Below are 24,290 nucleotides of genomic sequence, written 5' to 3'. Positions count from 1 at the left end.
AGAGGCCTCCATTTAAAATACACATACTAAATATAAATTATTCCGCTTCTAAAAAATACAACTCAGGTGTATCTAAAATCTATGATGTCAGTTTCAAATCCCTAAATATTGTACAGAGGGAGAAAGAGTACAGTTAGAATATGAAGATTTGGTTTTAAGAAACAGAAATACCATATAGGGAAAGCAATCATACTTGTGTGTCACTCTGACAGAGCTGGGTTGACTGATAGCATCAGTGCCATCAGCGACCATTGTGTCCCGAGCAGCACGAGCAGTTTCCTCTCCTTCCCCCTCACTTCCAGCATTGTGACGCTTGGTGATACTTCTGGTCCTCAACACCTGCAGTTCTTCTTCTTCCAGATTTATGTCATATATCTCACCTTCAAATTCCACAGACAAGGACCGGGTTTGGCGAGTGTGAACAAATCGAGGTTTGTATTCTGAACCAGAAGAAACATTCACAGTCAAATATATATATATATGTATGCATGTATCTATATATGCATCTACATGTATATACATGGTCCATGCTATGAACACAAAACATATTCCAAAGAGAAGAACGCTGTTCAATAAAGCCAGTTGATTTTTTCTGTGACTTTACAGAAACTTATTTAATGGTTTTTTGCTACATTGTGCAGGCTGGGGTGCTCACTTCCTTGAGTAGCATGAAATTTTGGTTGCTTTGAGGTTTTCATTTCATGTTAGTCTGACCTTATCTAGAAAGAGACACTAAAAAAAATCAGAGAATACAGGATTAGAAACCACTTTAGAAAATGAAATCATTCAGTACTGTGAAACAAGGTCATCACCTGTAAATTGGCATGTGACATATTAAGGTATACTTTAGACTAAAAAAGTAATTTTTAAAAGGTTAATAGCTTTTCCTTTTTAAAGGTAAGAATTTAGAGGGTAAGAATCCATCAGATATCAATATCTGTATGTATCTACATGTATATATGTACATATGCCTTGACATATATTTCATCTGTATTTACATGCGCAAGTCATAAACCACCAAAAAGTTGCTGCATTCCAGAGCTACAGTGAGATTAATTGTGCCACTTTTACCTCTTGAAAGCTCTGAGCTTAGTAGGGTTACGGCTCCTTTAGTTACTGTGTATATGAGTAAAACTAAGACAATTAACTCTTTTAAGGGGTCTTAAATTTAATGTACAAGAGAATCTCTGTTTGGTCTCAGTCTGAAAGACATTACTTACACTTTTTACTTCTTTTGCTAAATGCACTTGACCCAAACCAAGATGATAAAACTGACAGTCAATACCACACCAAAGCATACTCTGTCTACCATTGATGCCTTGCAAAGCCACACACAGAGAGCTCTAGACATACAAAATTAGGCTTGTAAAAAGTCAGTTGTAGGGCATTTCCTTTTGTTGCATCTATGCACACCCATGTCACATAACAATAGTTTATCCAGCAGAAAACAGCAGCTGTAAGAAGTACTGCCTTTGGCAGGCAGCATCAGTTCTAGTAAAGTTTTTATGTTAGTATCTTTGAGAGACTCAGGCTGAATTTTTCCTGCAAGAATCTTTTAAAGGAGAAGATAGTGAGCCTCACTGAACTTTTCATTCAAACCACCCTGTCCTAAACGTTTTCAGCAATCACCTGCTGTCAGGTGAAAAAAGTCTCAGTGAAGGCAATGAGGACATTAATCTTCATCAACAGAAAAACTAGTTTTAAAGTATCTTTCTGGTCTGTAACCATATTACTCTTTAATAAAATTATATAGATAGATTCATAGGGTAAGATGCATTTGACAGCCTCTGATGATATTGCTTAGTACACAAGTGGCTGAAAGGGTGGAATATATAGGCATCTCATGTATGTGTCATCTGAAGACAAACCTGAATTAGTAATTCCCTTAAAAATATTTCATCATTATGAGTCTTTCCCTGCTCTACTAAGAGGAGTGTTAAGGCTGGTTTGGAGGAGACAGAGAAGGGAAGAGACGTAAGAACATTGTAAAGAGTTAAATCATAACAAAGCAACATTTTCCAATGCCTCCTCCAGATGTTTTCCATCTTTTACTTTCCCCAAGTAACTTGCTCCAGTCACAATTCCCTTTCAGCCCTTGCTGGTGACTGACTTGGCAGCACATCTTTCCAAGGTACACAGAAGGTATCTCCCCTCAAAAATATCACTTGAGGGAACATCCCCCAGTTTGAGAATCACCCTGGCAGTCTGTGGCACGTAGACTTTTCAGCAGAGCTCTGCCTGTACACACTATGAGGCTCCTTAGGTCATACTAAACAAATGGAAGAAATTAGATCAAGACAGTATTTAGGCCAAACAGTGAGACAACTTAAGACAGACAATATTGTGGTTGAATGTATAAAGAATACCAGGAATTCTTGTTCACATACCCAGTGTGGGGGGGCTTTGAATCAGGAAACATTTTGAATGATACTGACATTATTTTCTTAGTTCATAGACATCTGTGCAGCACCTTCTAACTGTTGTGTTTCTCATGCAATTTCACTAACATCTTGCTTGAAGACCCATCTTTACTTCATTCCCCAGTTTTGTACTCTAGTTAGAGAGCAGGAGAACACAGCCTGCTCTTCACGAAATCCTAAAATCTGTTTCTATTGCTACAGCTACAGAAATTCACTTGCATTGCTGGGCAGAGAGAAGAAAAATCGTGCTCCATTTAAAATAATAGCCTCTTGAAACAGGCTTCTTTTGTATAAATCATTAGAAGAAAGAAAGTGCTACAGTCCTAAAACCTTCTCGTACAATCCTTCAGCCCACGCTCCACTAGAGGACACTGTGCTCTCACCGTCCCTGCGGGGATCCCGCTACGGACGAGCGGCGCAGGGAGAAGGGAAGCGAGAGCTGAGCAGAGTTTCCGTCCGAAAGCAGCCCCGCAGCGCCCCGGGGAGCAGACGTGTGCGGGGCATCACCGAACAGCGAGTGAATTCAGCCTTAGCCACGCAACAAAACGCTTGCCCCGGCCACCTCGGCGAGTAGCGGCCCCGAATCACCCGGAGCCCGCCGGGCTGCCGTGTGTGAGCTGTGCGAGAGGTGGCACCAGAGCATCACCGCCACCGCCGCCGCGCCTAAAGCAGCCTAAAGCTGCTCCTCGCCCTGATCCAAAGGATAAGTATCCTTGCTGCTGCTGTTAGAATCACAGAACGGTTTGCATTGGAAAGGACCTAAAAGAATACCCAGTTCCAGCACCTCTGCCATGGGAAGGAGCACTTGCCACTGGAACAGGTTGTTCAAAGTTCCACCTAACCTGGCCTTGAACACATCCAGGGATGGGGCATCCGCAGCTTCTCTGGACAACCCTCACAATACTGAATTTCTTCCAAATATTAAACCCAAACCTATTCTGTCCAAGTTTCAAGTGATTTCCCCTTGTCCTATCACCAAATGGCCTTGAAAAAAGTCCCTCTCCAGCTTTAGGCCCTCTTTAGGTACTTATTACAGAGGCAATTATGCAGAATATGACTACCAATTCTGGACATCTTCATTAGACACGAAGGTGAAAGCAAGAACATACTGGTAGGAAAATGCTCTGCTAGCCATTTCCCCCTGCTCCCTGCCTCAGAGTCCAAGAGATCAAGTGATACTTACTTTGCACATTAGGGTTTCTCAGGAACTGTCTTTGATTTTTCCTTTGGGTCCTGCTGTTCCGGTAATCAGTGTCTCCACAGTTGCAGTCTTTGTCTTTGCCGCTGTAGCCACGGGAGTGGAGGCTGCGCGTTCTCTTTCTGATGGCGAGGATGTCGCTCGGCACCTTGCACTTGTGAATTCGAAGTTTGCCAGAAGCATCCTCTGTGCACTGCCACTTCTGTGAGAGAGAGACATGAAGATGATTTCCCAACAGCCTTCCAAACCTCTGTTGCTTTCAGGTAGGCAGTAAAAGGAGACAGGTAAATTTATTTTTAAATTTAAGCAGTCCCTTAAATAGCAAACTGGGAAGGGAAATATTTTCGGGCAAAAATGCAGTCACATTCTCCAGAACGTCTTTCGCATGCTAGGAAAATTTATGTTTGAATTAAATCACCTCAAATCTGTATAAACTATACAATCCAAGCAAAAAAAAAAAAAAAAAAAAAAAAAACCCAAAACAAAAAACACCCCCCCACAAAAAACCAAACAAAAAACCAACAAACAAAAAACAAACAAACAAAAAACCAAACCAACCCAACAAAAACCAAACACATATACATAAATCAAGAGTATCTAGACTACACACATCCCTGAAAAGAGCAAGTAGAAAGTCCTAGTTTACTGAGTCAAGGAGTAGTGGCAAGGTAGTTTTCACCCACTCTTTGTCTTCTTTGAAAAAAAGAATATATTTTGTTCTGTGGCTTAGATTTTCTATGATTCAGGGAAAAAGAAATCCTCAATCAATGGATGAGGAAGAACTAGTTCAGTTGTAGAGTGTTTTGAAATGAAAAGAACTAATTGTGAATGTAATCTATAGAAAAATACATAAACCATTCCCTTCAGCCAGCAGGTTCAAGCAAGGGGAAGAACCTTAGGGACAGTAAACAAGAAATTATCTTGGATAAACTCCTTTGGATTTAAAGTAATGAGATTTGTATGAGACTTGGGAGGAAAAGCTCTGGAAGGAGTACCTGTAAAAAGCATTGCATGTGTGCTGAATATCAGAGCAAGTGTGGGAGAATGAAAGGAAACAGATTTTTTTTTCCAGTTTGTCTGTACAATATCTGTCTGACTTAATTATCAACATCACTGGACCAGATGGAAGATTCCAGGTGGATTTTTCCAGTGGATCCCATCACCTTCACATTTCAAATTAAAAAGCAACTGGGACTTTAATTTCCTTTTCACATCATATTGTTTTAAAAAAACTAAATGTTATTTAAAAACAAAAAATGGATAGATGCCGAGAAATCAGAGCTCCTTTGCCCACACCCAAAGCTTGCCATACATGACACTCACAATACACTACACAAAATAAGAAGTCTGTGAAGATTTTAAGTCAGTGGTAGTCTGAATAACAATAGGTAGAACTAGAAATAGCTATGTTTATTTATAATTTTACTGCAACCATAAATGACTATTACTTAGTGAGTTTTGTTCACTTTTACATCTTAAGCCACAATGACCAGAGTTTGTGTACAAAGCACTAAGCTTGGCTGGATATTGCAAAGAACAAAACTCAGTAAATGCTACTGGTAACTGGAACCTTTTAGCTGCAGTTTCAGTAAAGTTTCTCTGTACTGTGTCCTTTTTTTGGTTCCCATGACAGAATAGCATAAGTAGCTTTCTCTTGCCTCATTAGTAACAACAAGACAGATGGATGCTGGTCCTAATGGAGTTGCCAACTTAATTTTGAAATGGACACTAATATTAGAACATGCACATTTCGGTAAGCTCCATTAACTAATGGCTGCTCTGGACTGTTTTGGGGATGCTGTCATGCTGACTAAAGAATGGAGAAAGAAAACTGAGCCTCAGGTAGATTTTCTGGCCTGATAACCTGAGAAATGAGCTGATGTGATCTGAACCACAGCACCATGAGTGCACTCTCTGGCCTAACATGTGGGCTGAATTAAAGATGGACTCCATGCTGAGATCCTCCTGTGGATTGGCATGGCTGATCTCAGAACAGTAAGTCATGTGTGTAAAAGGACATTAATTTGAACAAGTCTAATAAGTGGCAGAGAAATTACACTTTCAGTGTAAAGGTACATCTGTAAGTGACAATGTAACTTTCTACAAGAAAAGGTGTCCAAGAGCTGTAAAACTTTGCAGACTTTATTCTGCCATAGCATGTGCTCTCTTCCTTCTGCAGTAAGAGATGATTGTTATAGGATAAGAGCTGACTGCACCACTACATTTCCTGTCCTTATTGGGTACGTGTTACAGCTATAAACATATGGCACTAGCTTTTAAGGAGTCTCAAAAGCAGCATTTTAAAGTAGAATAAGTATTCTCTTTGTCTCTTTGCATTAATCATAGCAAGAGGTTGTAGGAGTGGCTTCAATAACCTTTTAGATCACTTTTAACAGTATTATGACTAACCCTGAAACAAGACACTCTCTGTCTAGTGCAAGTCAATAATAGTTCCCTATTTAAAACAGGGATTAAATGTGATTAATTTCCCTTTTATTTTCCTTTTTTAAATTTTAGTTTAAAAAGTGTCATTATAAAGATGCTTTAGAGTTCTAAGATGGAATTTTCAATCTAACTTTCCTGAAACTCTGCCCATGCCAGTGTAATCAGACACCAAGCATGCCTTATACAGTTAAGTCGTAATGGTCCTTCTGCTCATCTTTAGATCTATTAATGCACATAAAAGAAGATTCTGACTGAATGCCTGGGCCCTTTCCCTGTTTTCTACCTTCTTTCCCACTTTGATTACCAAACTATTCTTTGAGGTTCAGGACTATAAATTTTGGTTTCTGGATCACAATTTCTCCATCACTTAAATAACCCCATTAGCATATACACAAGCTTCATCAAATTTTAATTTGTCCATGTTTTCTTATTTTTCCCATGTTTCTCTTCTTTCTTACAGTGATATTTCACAAGACACCTAAGACGATTTAACAATCCACTGTTGCCATAGGAATATAGGATAGTCCTTGCTTCTGGCTGCCTGCTGATTTAGGGAACCTGCACTGATTTATTCTCACCTTGGTAGGAGAAAAGACAACTAACTCAGAATTAAAAACTCAAAACTAACAGTAGAGAAAAAAACAAGCCCCTGACATTTGACTGTAACAAGCTGTTATATTGTTTCAGTCATGTTGTGAAACTTCATCTGTTTCAGCCTTTTTCCTTGTAATTGACTCATCTTTTCCTTCTTTCATCTCATTTCATCACCTACCCCCAGCCACTATTTCCCTCTCACCTCAGCTCCCTGCCTTCAGTTCACATTCCTCCTCAATTTAGGTTCAGAGGGAAAGCAAAGGTGAGAAAGGATCTTTAATGCTTCCACACCAGTGGAGCCCTGAAACCCCACACCTGAGAGCTGATGGAACTTAGCCCACTGGGAGGAGCTTTGGTAGTTTACAGCCACCCTAAACCAAGAAGGGTTTGTTCTGTATATGCACTTGGAGCCTTGGCTGGGTTTGTGTGTGCTGGCTGCCAGTTCTTCCCAGTGCTTTCTCTACCCCCATCAGCAAATGGCAAAGGAGCTTAGGAGAGATAAAAGTGTGAAAGGACTGAGCAGCTAAGGATGTGTAGTTTGTTGTGTTTGAAAGAAACAGTCTGAGGGGCAATGTCATTGCTCTTCACAGCTCTCTGAGGAGGGAAAGCAGAGAGGGCAATGTGGATCCGGTGATTGGACATGTGGGAATGGTTCAAAGTTGTGCCAGGGGAGGTTCAGATTAGACATTAGGATGCATTTCTTTACTAAGAGAGTGGTCAAACACTGTACAGGCTTCCTGGAGATGGGGTTGTTGCTCCAAGCATATAAATGTTCAAAAGACATTTGGACAAGCCATGGAAGTGGCCAGGCAGTTGGACTCAATGATTGTTGCAGGTCCCTCCCAACAGAAATTGTTTGATCCCATCCTATTGTGCTGATTTAAGCTGAGGTAGAGTTAATTTTATTCCCAGTGGTTGGTATGGGGCTGTTTTGGATTTGTACTGAACACAGGGTTGATAATATAGAGATGTTTTTGTTATTACTGAGCAGGGCTTACACAGAGCCAAGGTCTTTCTGCTTTTTCTGCTGCCACACTGGTGAAGGAACTGGATGTGGCTGGGGGGCTGGGAGGAGACATAGCTGGAAAAGCTGACTGACCAAAGGGATAGTCCAGACCATATGACATCATACTCAGTAAATAAAGTTAGGGAAGAAGAAGGAAGAAGGGAATATTTTCTTCCCAGATCCTTGTTACATGTGATGGAGTCCTGCTGTCCCAGAGATGGCTGAAAAACTGCCTGTCCCTGGGAAGGGGTGAATGAATTCCCTCTTGCTTTGCTTGTGTGCACTCCCTTTCCCTATCAAACTTTATCTCAACCCATGAGTTTTCTAGCTTTTACTCTTCTGATTGTCTCTTTGATCCCACTGGTGAGGGAGAGAGTGAGTGGCTGTGTGGGCTTAGTTGGTGGCTGGGGTTAAACCATTACACCTATCCTATCCTATCCTATCCTATCCTATCCTATCCTATCCTATCCTATCCTATCCTATCCTATCCTATCCTATCCTATCCTATCCTATCCTATCCTATCCTATCCTATCCTATCCTAATCCTTCAGATGTCAAGCTGCCAAACCTGAAGTTTAAACATGTAAGTACCTGTGCCTGTTCTCAGTGTTGAGGTAAGCAAGGCAACGCTACTGCAGCAGGAGCTTTTCCTTGGATAATGGCACTAGCATGACGCACTTTCTTCTGGGGATAGAGGTTTGTCCTCATAAAGACATTTCAAAGACAAAGGGTAGAACATGGACTGGTTAAAAGGGATGGTTTGTCCTTGGTGGCTTTGCTTTGCCTTGCTACCTGGCATGGCTCCAGTTGTGACTCGCAGCTACATAAGGAAGACAACACCAATTGACTTCATAACTACCTGGGATCTCAATTTCCTGGTATTAATCAGTTGTGCCACAGACTTAAAATTAAGTCTATTTCATTACTGATTATTAATTAATACATAAAACTATACATTCAGAATGAATCATTATGATGTGCTCCACATTACAAAATAGCTGCTTAGACAGGACTTCCAATCAGCTTTGTGCAGTTAATAGACTGTCACAGTTTTGAGACAGTTGCTGCTCCCTTATATAGAGGGGAAATGAATTAGACAAGTCACGAAATGTGTCCCAACAGTAGGCAAGCTAAAGTTTTCTATGAAATGTAAACACCTAATATTTGCAGTAGACACATCAGTGTTAAATACCTTGTCAGATTTTATCACAAAGTTATGAAACACCAAACAACATGCAACTGGAAATATAACATAGCAGCAATATTTTTACAGGTGCTTTTTCATTTTTGTAATGTATGACTGACTTTGAGTATTATTGCTCAGCCTTGGGAATGTTAAGATAAGGCCTGAAAAATGAAGACTTCATGACTTTAAATATATCCTCAAGATCTCATTTCCCTTTTCTTCCTGTTTTGAAAGGTACTCTCTAAATTTGAAAACAGTATAGATGGAAATACCATCACAGGCTGAGTATGTGTGTACCATTTTCCTTCATTAGCAGTAACCAGATATGGGGGAGTGCAAGGGGACTTGATGTGATAATGCTGGAAAAGGAGTCTGGTTCAGGGCTGTGCTGCTGCAATCAGAGCTGTCTTGCATTTGCTTTCTCTGGGCCATTAGAAGAGGCCATGTCACACAGCATATTGAAAAGTGCCCTGCAATTAGTTGTCTGTGGTAAACAGTACAGAGTTCATTCCTGCTGAACTGGACCTGAATACTGAGAAATGTTTGCTGGTTAAGGTCATGTCCTCTGCACATTCCCACAGAGCAGAACTGAACCCTGGTCATGACCAAGGCTCCTAAATGCCCCTGGAAATACTAATCTGGGTTGTTTCATCTCAGCAGTACTTCAACATTGCACATAAGTGCAGCTGTTTAACAGGGATGGTTTGCCAGGTTCACTCAGGGAATTTGGAATTGCTGCATTTTTGTGGGGAAAAAAAAAAATCTCATCCTCCATTTTAGAGCTGAGTAGATACTGCTTGTAATGGCAGATCCCAAGTTTTGCACCACTCTCTTGTAAGTGAACCACTTTCTGTTGGATCACGCTCCAGAGTCTGACAACATGAATATATTCAAAGTTATTTATATACAGCCTTAGCCCCTGAGAAGTGTTACTAAAAATGCAGTGGTCAGTGGTTCAACAGCTAGGGAAGAAGTTTGTCCTACAAGAACTGATGGGCAGAAATGTATGACAGAATTTAGAAATACTTTCAGATAAATGCACAGGAACAGAACTGGAGGAAAAAAGGAATGAAGGTATTAGTCACTAGATAACAGAAATAGCTATATAAAATTAGCAATTTTGAGCTACATCACAAGCTTATGAAAAGAAAGAAAAAGAAAATTGCCCAGGAATTTTACAGACTACAAAATTTTGCATTCTTGCTGTATAGACAAGATTGATTTTAAGTGTCACAGTTATAGCTGTTCTCTAGCAATAAAATATGCATGAACTGCATTGTCAGCTCCAGAAATGTAGGCACCTAGGTCAAGACAGCAAATATTTCTCCTGCATAGCATTTTCTACCAAATCCATTAACTTGCCTGCAGTTACAGCTCAACATGGAGAGACTTCTGTTGTTATCCAATAAACATCCACTATCAAGTGCAAACAAATAGGAGCTAATGAAAAGGATAAATTTAATCCTTTAGCTACAAATAGTAATAGCAATAATAATCTGTTACTATTGTGTCATATACATTTAACTTGCAGAGGACTTAGCTTATATTCTATTTCACTGGATACTTTAAAATGGAAACTCTGCAAAAAGAGAACCTCCAAGGAGTACTACAGAAAGCGTTAAAAATAATTCTTGCATAAATTGTGTTTTTTGTCTAGACATTTTTAGTACATACAGTTACATTAATAAAGGTTTAAAGAATTTGCTTTGTTAAAAACTGTGCCACTCCACCAAAAAGGTCTTTCTGTTAGAGAACACCAGCAAGATGACAGTGAAAAGGTTGAACACAGTTGTGCATTGAAAGAGATGAAACCAGTGGATCCAGTAATCTTCCTGGAATATCTCTGGATTTTATCCAGAATAGACTTCATACATCCAATTAAGAATTGCTTGAATTTAAAGAATTGTCAAATCTGGGAAGAGCTGCTCTCTGTTTGATAAAAACTTAAATATTTAGGCTGAAATGTGAACTATTTAGGCTGAAATATGAAATACCATGCCTTGAAAGATTATTTTTACAGATAAAGGAACTTATCTTCATATTTGGTTTCAACTCATAAACAGAGTGGTATTTTAACTAGAGGTATCATAATTTCTGGCAATTCCTACGAATTCTTGAGCAACTAAATTGCAGGCATGTTTCTGTCATCTGTGAGGGATGACTCCACAGGGTTTAAAGTGAGGAATAGCTTCAAGAGCTGTTCACAAAAGCATTGAAGTATGCACTTAGTTTTAGGCACATAACTGGTCCCAAACACATGTACTTCCAGTTGAGCCTGTGCATAGATGCCTCCACTGAATTATTACTAAGAAAAGATGGTATCAGTGGGGAGATGGCGAAGAAGAGACAGCTTTGAATCAGTGCTCTGGTAAAACAGGTTGATCACCAAGCGCTTTTTGACTCCTGAAAGTATCAGGAGGTTGTTCTGGAATCTGGAGAATCCACGACTGATGTTAATATGCCATAGCATAATTTTGGGGTTTAGTGGGTGCTCAGGCTCTCGCTGTCAGTGGCTGGCCAGCCATCTGACGCTTCTGGCCAGCTCTTACCAGTGTATGTGTTTTTATTCATACTCTGCAGCTGGTCATAAAGCTGACCTATACAAATGTATGGTCTGTGATATTTATTTTATGAGAACATAGATACTTGAGCCAAACCAGACTACACCTAATAAGCCCCATTCTAATTTCCTTTACAATATTATCTGTGAGCTGATTGATAGCAAGTGTTCTTTCAGCATGGCAAATAGACGTTCTTTTGACTGAATGCTGATATGATAATTTGAGGAATATGAATATCAATAATAAAATTAAATTCTTATGCTAGGTTTTTAGAGGGTGAAAAATATGTGAGGAATAGGAGTACAGGCTACAAAACATGCTTTTTGGATCAGACCCAGAAGAATCTTGCACATTTACCACAAAACTGATTTTTGGATTCAGCAACATGTCTCCAGTGACTACCCATAAAGCCTCAGATCACTGTAAAATACACTGAGACCTAATCTAACTAAAATCTCACTGTACAGTCTTCAGGCATTTTCTCCAAATGAAACATTATTTCCTCAGGGTAGTTTTGGGATACAGTTCCTCAGGAGGAAACTCAATATTTTGCATCCCTAAAGCTGAGACGCATGAAAAGAGAGCACAGGGAAGGTGCAGCTACAACGTTATACCTGTCTAGCACAGTGTGAGCTCATGTCATACCAACATGGGCAGCATGATGCATTTTTCTGCTCTGCCCACTGTCAGTGCTCATTGGAGCTGGCACAAGGCCATGGATCTCTACAAGTTTCAGACCTTTGCTGTTCACAAACTGGCAGGTAGTGTCAAGCAGATGGTAGGAGATGTATGCTCATAAAATAAACAGACCCATGTCTGGGTTTCACTGCTGAGTCATCCAATCTAAGAGCTGAAATTTCAAACACAGTGCTTCACAGTCCTCATTTGGGGAGGGTAGTTATTTTTTTTTATCCTATTGGGAAAATTAAAAAAAAAAAAAAGATTGTGGTTTGTGTAATTTTTCTAAGAGGATGAAAATGCATATTTGGCTATGGATTTGATACTGATTATAAATAATGGATTGAGCAGTACACTGGAGACATCCAGCCTATCAGTCACCAGACCTCATAAGGTAACTGTGATCTGGGAAAGAGTGTTAAGTCCCAGAAGTCAAAATTATGCCTTAGGAAAATTCCTATTACTCAGACTGGAGAGAAAAAGAATAAATACTTATGAATTAACTCAACTCCTTAATTACACATTTAGGTAAGGGAAGATAGAAAGAAAAAGTATAAATGAAAACACAGTTAACATGGTTTTATTTGATATTTGCTAAGTATCCAGAAGAATTTCATGAGAGAGAAGATGGAATGAGTTCAAGAAAAATAACCTGCTGGAGGATTTAAGAGCAGCTTGCCTCTAAACCTCCTGAACTAACATATATTCTTGTCTCAGGTTATTCCAGTGGAAAACTGAGAAGAGATTTGTGTCATGATAAGGTTGTATGAATCCAGAGAAACATTTCTTCACATGTTATTTTTTCTGCTCTGTTGGAAAATTAACAAAGCTTTATTACAAGTTGACACCAACTCTTTCCCATTTTAAAACAAAAGCAGGGTTATGCTGCAGATGAACGCTGCAGATGAACACTGCAGATGAATAAATATTTCTGTATGGTGTAGCTTATTACTGAGAGGTAAATATACATCAGTGAAATGTAAAAATACCCTGCAAACCATTTAAGTGTTAAAACTCATCAGTATCCACTGCTAAACCCACTGGGCTCAATCAGGTGACCTCAATAAGTTACACCATGTAAACTGGTGACAAATTTGGCATACAAACTATGAAAGAAACCTCCCGTTCCCATCATAATTTCTTGAGCATTCTCTCATGTGGAGATGTGGAGGAAATGCAAAGGAAATATCTACCCTTCTCCAAGCCCCAAGCTGAACAGGGAGCCCACCAGCTCCTGCTCTCTTTTCCAGGGGAGTGAATATGGTTGATCTGATGGGACTGTCTGTGCTTTGGGTGAGCGCAGATCAACAGCTGGGGCAGGGCAGGGGCTGAAATCTGGTCTATACCCAAATATGACATGGGCAGGTGACCCATAATTCACTTACAAATTCATAAAATTAACAGCACATCCCAAGTTATGAAGTTGAGGAGGAAGAGAGGAAGAAAAAAACATGAAATCCTCAAGGCCAGATACTAAGCAAGCAAAAAATTAAGAGCATGTACTGAAGGAACATCTGGAGGTCATTTAGTTCATCCTCCTCCTCAAAGCAGCAACATTATTAGGTTTGGATGTATCCTAGAGTGGACTTTCCACAGCCTCTTTGGGCTCCAGCTCTTAATTAAGTTTATGGTAACACTTATTTCCATGACCCTCTTTACAATTTCCCTTGCTGCCACTTGTCTCTTTCTGATAGCCCTTTTGCTGTGCACCTCCAAGACATACCTGGGTCTGTCTTCTCTCTAATTTGCCATCAGTTAATCAAAGGAAACAATTAGCTTCTTCCTTTGCTTTCTCTTCCCCTGGCTAAACAAACCTCTGCCCCTTCTCAGTACTTCCACCCCATCTGGGGTCCTCCCCTGGATTTGCTCCAGCGCACCGAAGTCCTGCTGCTCATGGAGATCCCAACCCGGATACAGCATTCCAGGTGCAGCCCACAGGCACCAGGGAGAGGTGAGTGCTCACTTCCCACGACCTCTTAGCAGTGTTCCTGCTAGTGTAGCTCAGCAGGAGCTCCCCTCCTTGGCATGGGCTCATTGCTGACCTGTGTCAATGACTGCTGGAACAGAGCTCAGGAGTGAACACATCCCATACACTTCTGAGATGTTCTCAGAGAGGTGGGTGAATGCTTGGAAACTTTCCTCCCATAAAGGGGATTAGGAAAAAACAGCAAGGGGACAGTGATCTACAATGTGATCTACAATGAAGGTGATACAACATGTCAATGGTGCTAGAAAATTTAAATACACTAAAAACTAACAGTGAAAGTATTTTCTATTTATATTTTATAGATATTTAGTATTTTCTCTTCAAATCCTTCTGTTTTTGAGGCTTATCTATTTTCAGATACACATTAGGCATGAAAAAATTAGAATTTTGCCAGTTTTAATTTAAAAAATATTATGCTAGGTTCCTTTATTTTCCTTTATTTTAATGAGAAAATAAGCTGAAGCAAGTATTTCCCTGAGTACCACAGCCTTGGAGATTTTGGAACTAGCAGATCTCAGGATCGCACCTCAGGAAAAAAGATTTTTTTTTTCCAGCTTCCTTGTGTTCTCCTTTTCAAATAAACTATGTATTGACTAGAGTAAATTTAAATTAAGAGCAAGCTTTTAATGGGGGATTAATTCCCTACATGCTTATTCCTAGTTTCAGACATTTAGCAGCAGCTTCCCACAGACCAGTAATTTCACTATTTTAGAATCTGTCAGCAATCACTCATTCTGTGAAAGTAATTTTAATTTAACTGATGTTAACTGCAACTGATTAGAGTAAATGTAGGAAGTATTATAAACGACCATAATTTAAATGAAGATTTTATTCCTATATATGCACCTATGTAATTGAAATCAACTATACAAATCTCAAAAGATAAAACAAAGTTAATTCATGCACAGCAATATTTTCTCTTTTCTAAGAGGCACAAAATGACTAGAGCAAATCTGCTGCAGGAACCTCGTATTAAACTATGATGGCTCAGAAATTCACATTGGAACACATTTGGGCTAAGGTGCATTTATTTGACCTACTAACTTTTTTCTTTTTTAGAACTTCTCTACATGGAAAAAATCCTGCAGAACCTTATTTCACATTGAAATGCCTCACTGAATTTCAGCACCGGTCTTGAAATTCACACCTTACTTATTCTATGTTGGTTTTCCTGTGAGCACCACAGGTAGTCTGTCCTTGAGAGAGAAACTGGCCTTGTTTCCCAGGGCTGGCATGAGGGTGGATGGAGTGGGAGGAATGGGTTTGTGTCCCACGGGCTGAATGACCCCAGAGGACGATCCACCCCTCATGATGCTCTGCCTAACAGAAGTTTTCCATAGGCATATTTCACTTCAGCATCCCTGCAGGAAGCCTTCAGGATGTTGGAATTATCAGGGACAGCCTTGATCTATTTTTTTAAGAAAATAATGTGTACACGCCAACAGTTGTGTCTGAAAATTGGTCTCAAAGAGGTCAGTTCAGCCCTGTCCTTCATCCAGCTGTGAGGGATGGCTGCTGGGTTCTGTGCAGCCAACATATCTTCAGCATCGAAAAGACCTTGATGACAGTTTGTAGCTGGGAGACCCACTATCAAACACTATTGCTCTTGTAGCCTCCCTGCAGCTCTTCTTCTTTCACCCTTTGATCAAACTGGATTCACCAATATGAGATGGCCTACTGCCCTGGGCTGAGAGCAGGACTGTGACCAGGGTTTCTTACTGCTTCAGGTGTTGTATCTGGTCAGGACACTTAACCTTTTCTATTCATATGTGAAAATGTAATTATTCCAAACCTGGATTTTGGCATAAGAGGTAATAAATATAAGGAATAATTTCAAAGAAAATATTTTGTTACTTTAAAATGAAACATCTTAGTGTCTAACAGTCTAAATTACTTCATTGATCTCCTTTAGTTTTTATAAAGCATTCGGATTTCAAACTTAATCTCTGTTTACAATGGCGGTGCTTGAACTCCTGAAAACTTTGCCCTTGGGTGAGACTGCGATATTGTGTATATCCCTTCAAAAGTGGCTGCATTAAGGAGCATGTGTGAGGTAAGAGCCGTGACAGAGGACCTGACCAAGGATGTGACAGCCAAAACATTAATCCAGTCCAATCTGTGATTAACTGAGAATTACTGCAACCCTACACTCCACAGGAGAAGGGGAAAGGCAGGGATGGAGCATTTCTCTAGGGGAGCTCTCGGGCTGGCCGTGCAGATCACGACCTGCCCGGGGCTCGGCACCATGGGTGGCAGCGGAGCGGAGTGCAGCACAGAGAGGGCTTTGTGCCCACGCTCCAAAGCGCCGCCCGAGATCCCAGCGCCAGCCCACGGCTGCCTGCAGTGCTCTGAGCAAACATCTGAGGGGAGAGTGCAAGCGCTGCCTGGGAGAAATCACCTCACACTTCTCCGGGGAGGTGTGTGGGGATGGGGATGGACTACAAGGACGGCAAGGCAGGCACAAGCCACTGTCTGGGGCCCCAGCATGTGCCCCAGGGTGGTTGGAGGTGGTGTCAGTGAGAAGGGTTCAGCTTGCTTACACATCTCCCCAGTAAATCCATCTTCGTATGTTACCATAGGTATTGCATTAATTCAGGATGGATTGACGAGAATTTGGAGTCAGAATCACTTTTCTTAATTTAGCTCTCTTCCTGTGTGTGCACTTCAGAGATGCAGGTGTAAGCATAGTAGTCAGGGTTGCAGTAATTTCTGGTTTTATGAGCAGGCAATTAGACCTTTGTATCAAAGTCAGGCGTTACACTGAAATCATTAAGGCTGCAAGAAGAAAAAGTAATGCTTGAGTATGGGTATCACTGCCTGAATCCTTACAGTGACCTGAAATAGGGAGTATTTCTGGGCAAGGGGACCCTTCTATTTAAAGTATTTTGATAAATATTAAAGGATGATGATTACTAAGTGTGCTGTTCAGTTTCATCCCAGCAAATGAATTCATGTGTAACCTTAGGACTAACCAGCTTGCTTTGGTAATTCTGAACTACCCCAGTGAGTACAAGCTTTCACAGCTTATAAAGATTCTCTCCCTTATTAACAATTATCACTGAACTATCGTGCATATTTATCAATGCACATAATCAAAGAAAAAGTAGTCATTTCATGTTATGTTTGAGCATGGGAGATTTATGATAAGCTCTGTACTAACACAGCAAATGAAGGACCAGGTCCTCACTACCTTGAATTTGACCACAGCCTAGAGAGATTTGCCTGGTTTTATTTTGCTCTGAAGATATTAACAACAGTGATATTTTAGTTACCTTCTAAAAGCCATATTCTTCAAATTCTTTTGACCTTTAGTGTAAAATGTGTATTTCCCTGTGACACTTAGAAAACTGCAGTTACTTGTGGCTTACCTGTCCTGGCTGTTCACAGGCTGTCTGGTATCTTGCTTGTTGGCATAATTCTTTTACTCTCTCGTACTTTGGTAGTTGATTAGACTGCTGAGTGTTTTTGTTGGGTTCCTCCTTCTTGCGTAGAAATTTGCTTATAAAAAAATAAAGTGGAATACTTTAGATACCTTGTTATAAGCCCTAAGGATGAATTTAACTTGAACAGTGAAGCTACTTGAAGGTTTAATGTCTTCTCAGGGAAAAAAATCGCCACATTTCTGTTACTGACTTTCCATGTAGGTCAGATACTGAAAAAAATCCTCAGGTGACTGACTGAAAATGCCAGAAGATAAATAAGTGCTGCTGAAATATGTCTAACTGGTACAGTTCAGCACCACTCATACATAAATGTAGGTTTTTACAAAAAGCAAAACTCTTTGAAGCAATACTTTCTTGGCTGAAAAACACAGCTGAAGACACAACAGGTCTTTCATACTCAGCACAAACTCGGCTGTATCTTACATATTATGACGTGTCTTTCATGCACTGCTTTGTAATACATCAGAAAAGGTTTTCATAATCTGTAGAGTCATAAAGTACCAAAACGAAAATGCTGTAAAGTTTTTACCCAGAGAAAATTTTCATGGCAACAACTGCCAAGGTAAGAGGGTTTAAGGAGTTATCAGTAAAGAGAAGAGCAGTTATAGTCATGAATCTCAATTACACATAAGTCTTAGCTAGAACAAAAATGAAGAATGCTTCTAATACATGATGGAAAATAAAAAATCAGATGATAAAGAGGATTCTACACAGCTGGATTTGAAACCGAGATTTTGAAAGAAAATTATTTGGTTAATGACAAAAGTGGGCCCAAGCACAGTGTTAGGGAAAGAGGCTAGGAGAATCACCAGGAAAACATGCTTTCAAATTTTTTCAGAGAAAGGGATTTGAAAGCACAGTAGATTGCAAAGGCAGTGGTGGGAAACTAGGAAAAATGTCATGCCTGTCAGTTTGCTTGCAAAATTTACTGCTTCTCTGACCATAAAAAGGAAGAGGAGGAACCAGAAAGGAAAGCATGTACAAGGGAGTGTTCCCAGCAGGCAGGCTCTCCCAAAACTCTCTCACCCCCAGTAATTACCCTCTTTCCACTAGAAACGTGTCACGCCAAATTTTGGTCTTCTTGTTTGTTCGAAACCTGAAAGTAAAATAATGACATTTACTGCTGGCACTGAAGTACACCACTGTAAGTGTTAACAAATTATTTTTGAAAAAAACAACTCTCCACTTACATATACACACAGTTTTATAGATCTACTACTTAAGAGACTCTTGAAATGGGAAAGCTGTGGTTGTTGCCATGACACAACTCATTTTCACAGAATCTGTTTTTCCACTCAGCTGTTGATTTACTAAGGTGTTTGCTTCTGAACTGGCTAAAAAAGGATCATGGGACCCACCTGTTTCCTGGTCTCTCCAAGTCCAGAAGCTTTAGGACAGATTTGCCGTCCATATCTGGAGGTGTGTCAAGGCCTGCTATATCCAGAATTGTTGGAGCAAGATCAATATTCAGAACTATCTGAGGCACACTGCAAATCAACAGGAAAGGTCATAGTTGCCATGTGTTCAACGTGTAAGTCTTCACATTCTCTTGGAAATAGAATGATAATTAATGCTTATCAGGCCTTTGAAGATGTAAAGCTCTACAGAAGTGCTAAGTTTAGAAAACCCCCTTTGAAGTCTACAATTCAGAACGATAGGCCAGTACTGCAGACTGACATCACAAAGAAAAAGTTAAGCACAATGAAACAAGGAGGTGCAGCAGCAACACTGCTCTTATCTCATTGAAAATGAGGGCATGATGCTAAATGACAGAGTGAGCAGTAAAGATGAGCACATTGTTTTCAAAACCAAAACCCAAGTCTAACCCTATAGGACTACGCATTACACAGTTTTCTCATCTGCATTATAACTTATTCATAATATGCAAAGTGAAAAAATTGCCTGTTTATGAGACTCATTGCTCTGCAATAATAGGGCATCCTTTATGAAATGAAACCAGACAGAGTGATAATTACATGCTCTCAGAAATGTTTTACATTAGGCTCAACAGCTGTGCTAGAGACATAAGGGAACGTACACTGATCCCGGCTCCACACTTGGACCACGAATAAAGAAAGGAACTCGAATATCAAAGTCATACGGCATTGACTTCCCCTTCACCAGTCCGAACTGCCCAATATGGTATCCATGGTCAGCAGTGTAAATAATGTAGGTATTCTCCAGTTCTCCCATCTCTGCAAGCATTTGGTGTAACTGTAACCCAGCACAGAAAGAACTCCGAGTTAAGTGCAGCAAAACGTGTTTTGTGCAGAGTTGTGTACAACCATCATTTATAATCCTTAAATACACAGGACCAAACAGGGCATCAATGAAATTGATGACACACATTCTGGGGACTGGCATTTGTAAATTTTGCCTTTATTGTGCTGTGAAAAAAATCAACATGCTAGTTCAATTTCACATTTGACAGAGGGGACAATTAAACAACTCCAGAAAATTAGAATGAATATGGTAATGATGGGGTAGTTACCCTAGTATGTCCAAAATTCATTGTGTACTCAAACACAGCTTGTGAAAAATGTCTGCAACAGCTTTAGGGGAAAAGGTACTAAGATTTGATTTACTGTGCTAGTCTACAACTTTCTTATTCCTTACAGTTGTGGGCTTGGGAAAAAGCTGTAAATTTTTATTAAAGTTTAAAGAAATCTCTCTAGGGGAAGATCTTTGGTCATGGTGCTTGATTTTGGAACAAAAAGTCATACAAAGTAAACCTAATAGCTCATGTATCATGTTACCTATAATTAGCAGTACACTGCATTGCCTAACTTCTGCAAACACTTGTAGACTGACACCTGAGTTGCTGTGATTTGCCAGTTCCCAGATTTCAACGGAAGGAAAAACTGTGAATGGAGTGTGTAAAATGAATAGAAGTTGTCATGTGTGCATCTGTGTCTATCCATGTGTACACACAGATGATGCATCTTCTGTTAATACCAGGATTTATACTAGGCCCAGTGACTTTTCCCTTTCAAAAAAGCCCACTATTTTTTTGACCCAGCAACTGAAAGAGGAAAGCCAGGAGCTTGGCCTCATGTTGCAGAGAATCAGAATTCAATTCCACTAGGAAAAAGTGGAGTAATTCCTCATAGTATAATGACTTACCCCAGAATGTGGTTGGTGAAGGTAAAGAAAGAATTAATTAATTTAATTTTGTTACCAGCTAATAAGATTGTATTCACAGCAGTTTCTTGCACTCACTCTTTCCATAGAGTCATCAACTGACATCAGGGTCTGGAGTCTTTTGCGCTGCAAGACGTTGGTGAACTCCATGTGGATTGGCAGCATGGGCCCTGTGTACTGCATAATCCAGTGCTTATCCATGTTTGGTGCATAGTTATAGCTGGGAGTGCTGCAGGAAAAAAAAATGGATCTGAAAAGTTGTGTAGCATGACAGGCATCAGAGGCAGGTGGGAACTCCTCCAACACAGAAATAGCCAACAAACAGTTAAATCACAAATTCCATGTGGTATCTGACAAATATCAACAAACATCACTTCAGTGGCTTCCAAGATTCACTGGGTCATGTATCACCTCCTCAAAATACTTTAACTACTTGCTTTCCAAGCTTTCTTTCAGACTCAAAGACCACTACAAATTCCACATTAATATTTGGGATTTGCCAAAATCTATTTCTCAAACAAACCTGCAATCATTAAAGAGGCTTATCTGAATGGTCCATCCCATATAGATGAGAAAAAATTAAGGAAGTTAGAAAAAGGACTGCCTACTTAATGTTAAGGTATATTGACCTGGTACTTCCTGTAGAGAAATTACCTTTAAATAAAAGTCAATGAAAGGTATTTTCCAGTGGGATAAAGAAATTTAGTAGTCAGTATAAAGAACAACACCATGTTACAGTTAGTTCTACACTAAATACTGTTGAGGTGTTATTTTCAATGTGAGTGCAAAGCACAGTGCATTACAAGCATAAAATGAACCATGACAACAAAACTGACCTAACACCACTATTGATACTAGTACTAAGAAGAAGTATGACACAGACTCCTATCTAAAGCTAAGAATGATGCTTTAGGAGTTTGCACAAACACCAAAATAAATATTTAAGAGTGGTGTTCCATCCAAAGCCAGTGTATTTTTGAAAGACATCCTATAAGAAACAAGAATATTTTCTCAGAGATATCACTTGGAAGAAAATGTGTGGCAAAAAAAGTGTCAAGTAAATTTTCTCTACAGAGAAACATGTTACAAAAGCTCTCTATCATTCGTATTTTTATGCCTCACATACATGACAACTACAAGGTGAAGTGAAACCAAGCAATATCCATTTCCCATAACGGCTTCACCTACATATAAGCAGTTCCCTTCTCTAGAAAGAAGGAATCTAGGCTTCATCATTTTCATTAAGTTCTTTGGCTTTTCCCCCACCCTGTTTCTAGTACATTGCAGTACATGATACATGAACAGCAGCATTACATTTGAAAATTAAACATAAAGAGAAAGGGAAAAAATATCGTTGGGTGGTTAGATTAATTTGATTATTTTTATTATATTTTCAGTTTACAAAAAAATGCAATTCCAGATCAATTTACTGTTTAGGTACTGAAAATTATAACACGTACTTTATCAGAAGGTACATTTTTCCTGCTGAAATACATATGTGTAGTTGTCTTTTCTTAAAATGAACAATATCAGAATACTATATAACTTAAGAGTCATACCTTTGACCAGTCCTTCACTTAGGTTTCATTTTTCTTTACATGGTTGTATGTAATCCCAGAACGGTGAAAGCAGTTGATTTTTATATCAGATATCATATGTATAACCTTTAACTGCATACTCTGAGGACAAAAAATCAGCTGAAAGGATAACATAGTAAACTGATAGGTAACTTCAATAAATTTGTGGAGTCCACATTCTAACTGGAGAGCATTATTTGAGAAGTTCAGTAGAATTTGAGAAGTATGTGTTTAACACACACAGCAAGTTTTGACTAACCTACTTAATTATTAGTCTCAAGGGAAAAGAGAAGTGATACAACAGTATCACAGGACTTTGATAGAGATTACAAAGTATGAAAAGGTTAACTCCCTACTGAGCAAAGACAAGCATAAACTAGAATTCCTTTTCTGTTGAAAATTTTTTTATTTCATGTTGAAAAGTCAAAGTTTTTGTAATTTCCCATGGTTGAAGTCTGATTTTTAAAATTAACTGTCATAATATTAATAAGATTTATGTCAGGAGCATGGCCCTCTGTGTTGCTGGCTAGACAGCAGTCTTAGCAGAGGGAGGCCCTTGAAGAAGCAAGTCTTAGGAATTCTGTCACCTACAATTTATCGGTTATCAGACAGAAAAGAAGGATACTTTCAGTGCAATTTTTAATCTGTTTCCTTGGAAGTTTGTCAGATAAGATGTTTTCCCATGAAAGAGTTAATTTTTGATTAATCAGCATTTCCTAGTAAAACACTGGAGTTTTTTCAGTGGGGTCCTGCGTGCCCCAGCACAGACGGATGAGGTGGCTGTGAGCTGCGCTCCGCCGGCAGCGCGGTGACATCCTGCTGCTGTGCCAGGAAGGAGAGCCAGCTGCTGAAGCAGGCTCAGCTCTTATGTTCCCAGGCTATTGTGAGCAGCCTCCTCCACATAATGGATATTTTTTAAAAGCAGCACTCAACGGTTTAGCAGGACAGTTAAAACCTTTTGCAGACACTTTCCAAATGCATTTTGAATTTTCTGGGTGAGAAATGCAGCAGGCAGAGAGAGAGCAGAATTTTCCTCCCAGGCAATTCAAAGAACAGGAACCTTCTGTGAAATATCCAGTGTCACTGGCTGATGGATAAATGTGAAACAGGGGTCCATAATGTTGGAGAAAGAGTACTAAGGAAGAGACAGAAAGGAATTCCAAAACCCCACAGCTTGCACATGTTCCCTGTGTACCCCTGTTTGTCGGGCCTTTCAGAAATCCACCAGAATGGCACTGGGTGCCAGGCCCAAGATCTGACATTGCTCTCAAATCTATCTACCTTTTCTTTTTTTTTTTTTTTTTTGTAGAAATGTAACCAACCAACCAAACACTGCAGACATAAATCTTAGGGAGAATATTTCTGACTTTTGAAAACTTTTCCATGTAGACAGATCTCTTCCTGATCAGTGATAATTTTTTATCAGTGATAAGTTTTTCTTGAAGCAGCTGGAGATACCAGTTAAATGTTCAGCTGTTATAAGTCCTTGAAGGTCATTATGGTATGGTGTGTCTTTGTTTCTATTCTTCCAATTTTGGGAACAATTTTCCTCTGTATTTACAAGTGCTGCTATAAAGTATAACTAACATCTACATTTCCTTGATTTCTCTTGTCACTGGAAGTTTGAAGTTGAAGATGTGTGCCGTATCTTCCATGGCCTCCTCTCAGTTGTGGAGTCCATTTTATGTTGAGTACATTAGCTGATCAATGATCAGCAGACAGTGCCAGGTAGCCCATTATTTTCAGGCTATCCATGGCCTCTAAGTCTGGCAAGTTGCTACGGTAGTACTTGTCATTCTTGTAGAATGCACTAACTAGGGCAAATCTAGATTGCTCCATTGCTCACTTTTTTATTTGTCCAACACATACTGTGAAGAATTTAATACACAGAGACCACTTGGTACTCCCTAACAGAGTTATTCTGGCACAGGAAGGTCTTAGATGAATAAAATTTTAAATTGACACCCTCAGTTAAACTAACAAAAAAATTCCAACAGTTATGTAGCAATAACAAATGCCGAGCACAGACACTTTCCTATAAAGGCATACTCATA

The 24,290-nt window shown here is 39.6% G+C and overlaps 1 protein-coding gene across 18 annotated transcripts in view; it reads right to left on the bottom strand.

Annotated features, from left to right (window-relative positions):
• SULF1 (sulfatase 1) overlaps window positions 1–24,290 on the bottom strand; it is a 183,066-nt gene that overhangs the window by 12,673 nt on the left and 146,103 nt on the right. For all 18 annotated transcript variants that reach the window (XM_072924739.1, XM_072924749.1, XM_072924751.1 and 15 more), the window contains 7 exons: window positions 20,738–20,888; window positions 19,557–19,732; window positions 18,877–19,005; window positions 18,558–18,614; window positions 17,444–17,573; window positions 3,604–3,820; window positions 194–440 (listed from right to left, as the gene is read on the bottom strand). In XM_072924739.1, coding sequence (XP_072780840.1) covers window positions 194–440; window positions 3,604–3,820; window positions 17,444–17,573; window positions 18,558–18,614; window positions 18,877–19,005; window positions 19,557–19,732; window positions 20,738–20,888 — 1,107 coding nt within the window. The remainder of the gene's footprint in view (window positions 1–193; window positions 441–3,603; window positions 3,821–17,443; window positions 17,574–18,557; window positions 18,615–18,876; window positions 19,006–19,556; window positions 19,733–20,737; window positions 20,889–24,290) is intronic.

This window comes from Taeniopygia guttata, chromosome 2 (assembly GCF_048771995.1).
Source record: "Taeniopygia guttata chromosome 2, bTaeGut7.mat, whole genome shotgun sequence".
In the NCBI taxonomy this organism is placed as follows: Eukaryota; Metazoa; Chordata; class Aves; order Passeriformes; family Estrildidae; genus Taeniopygia; species Taeniopygia guttata.
Note: the sequence above shows the minus strand (reverse complement) of the source record. Positions and strands in the feature narration are given on the sequence as shown.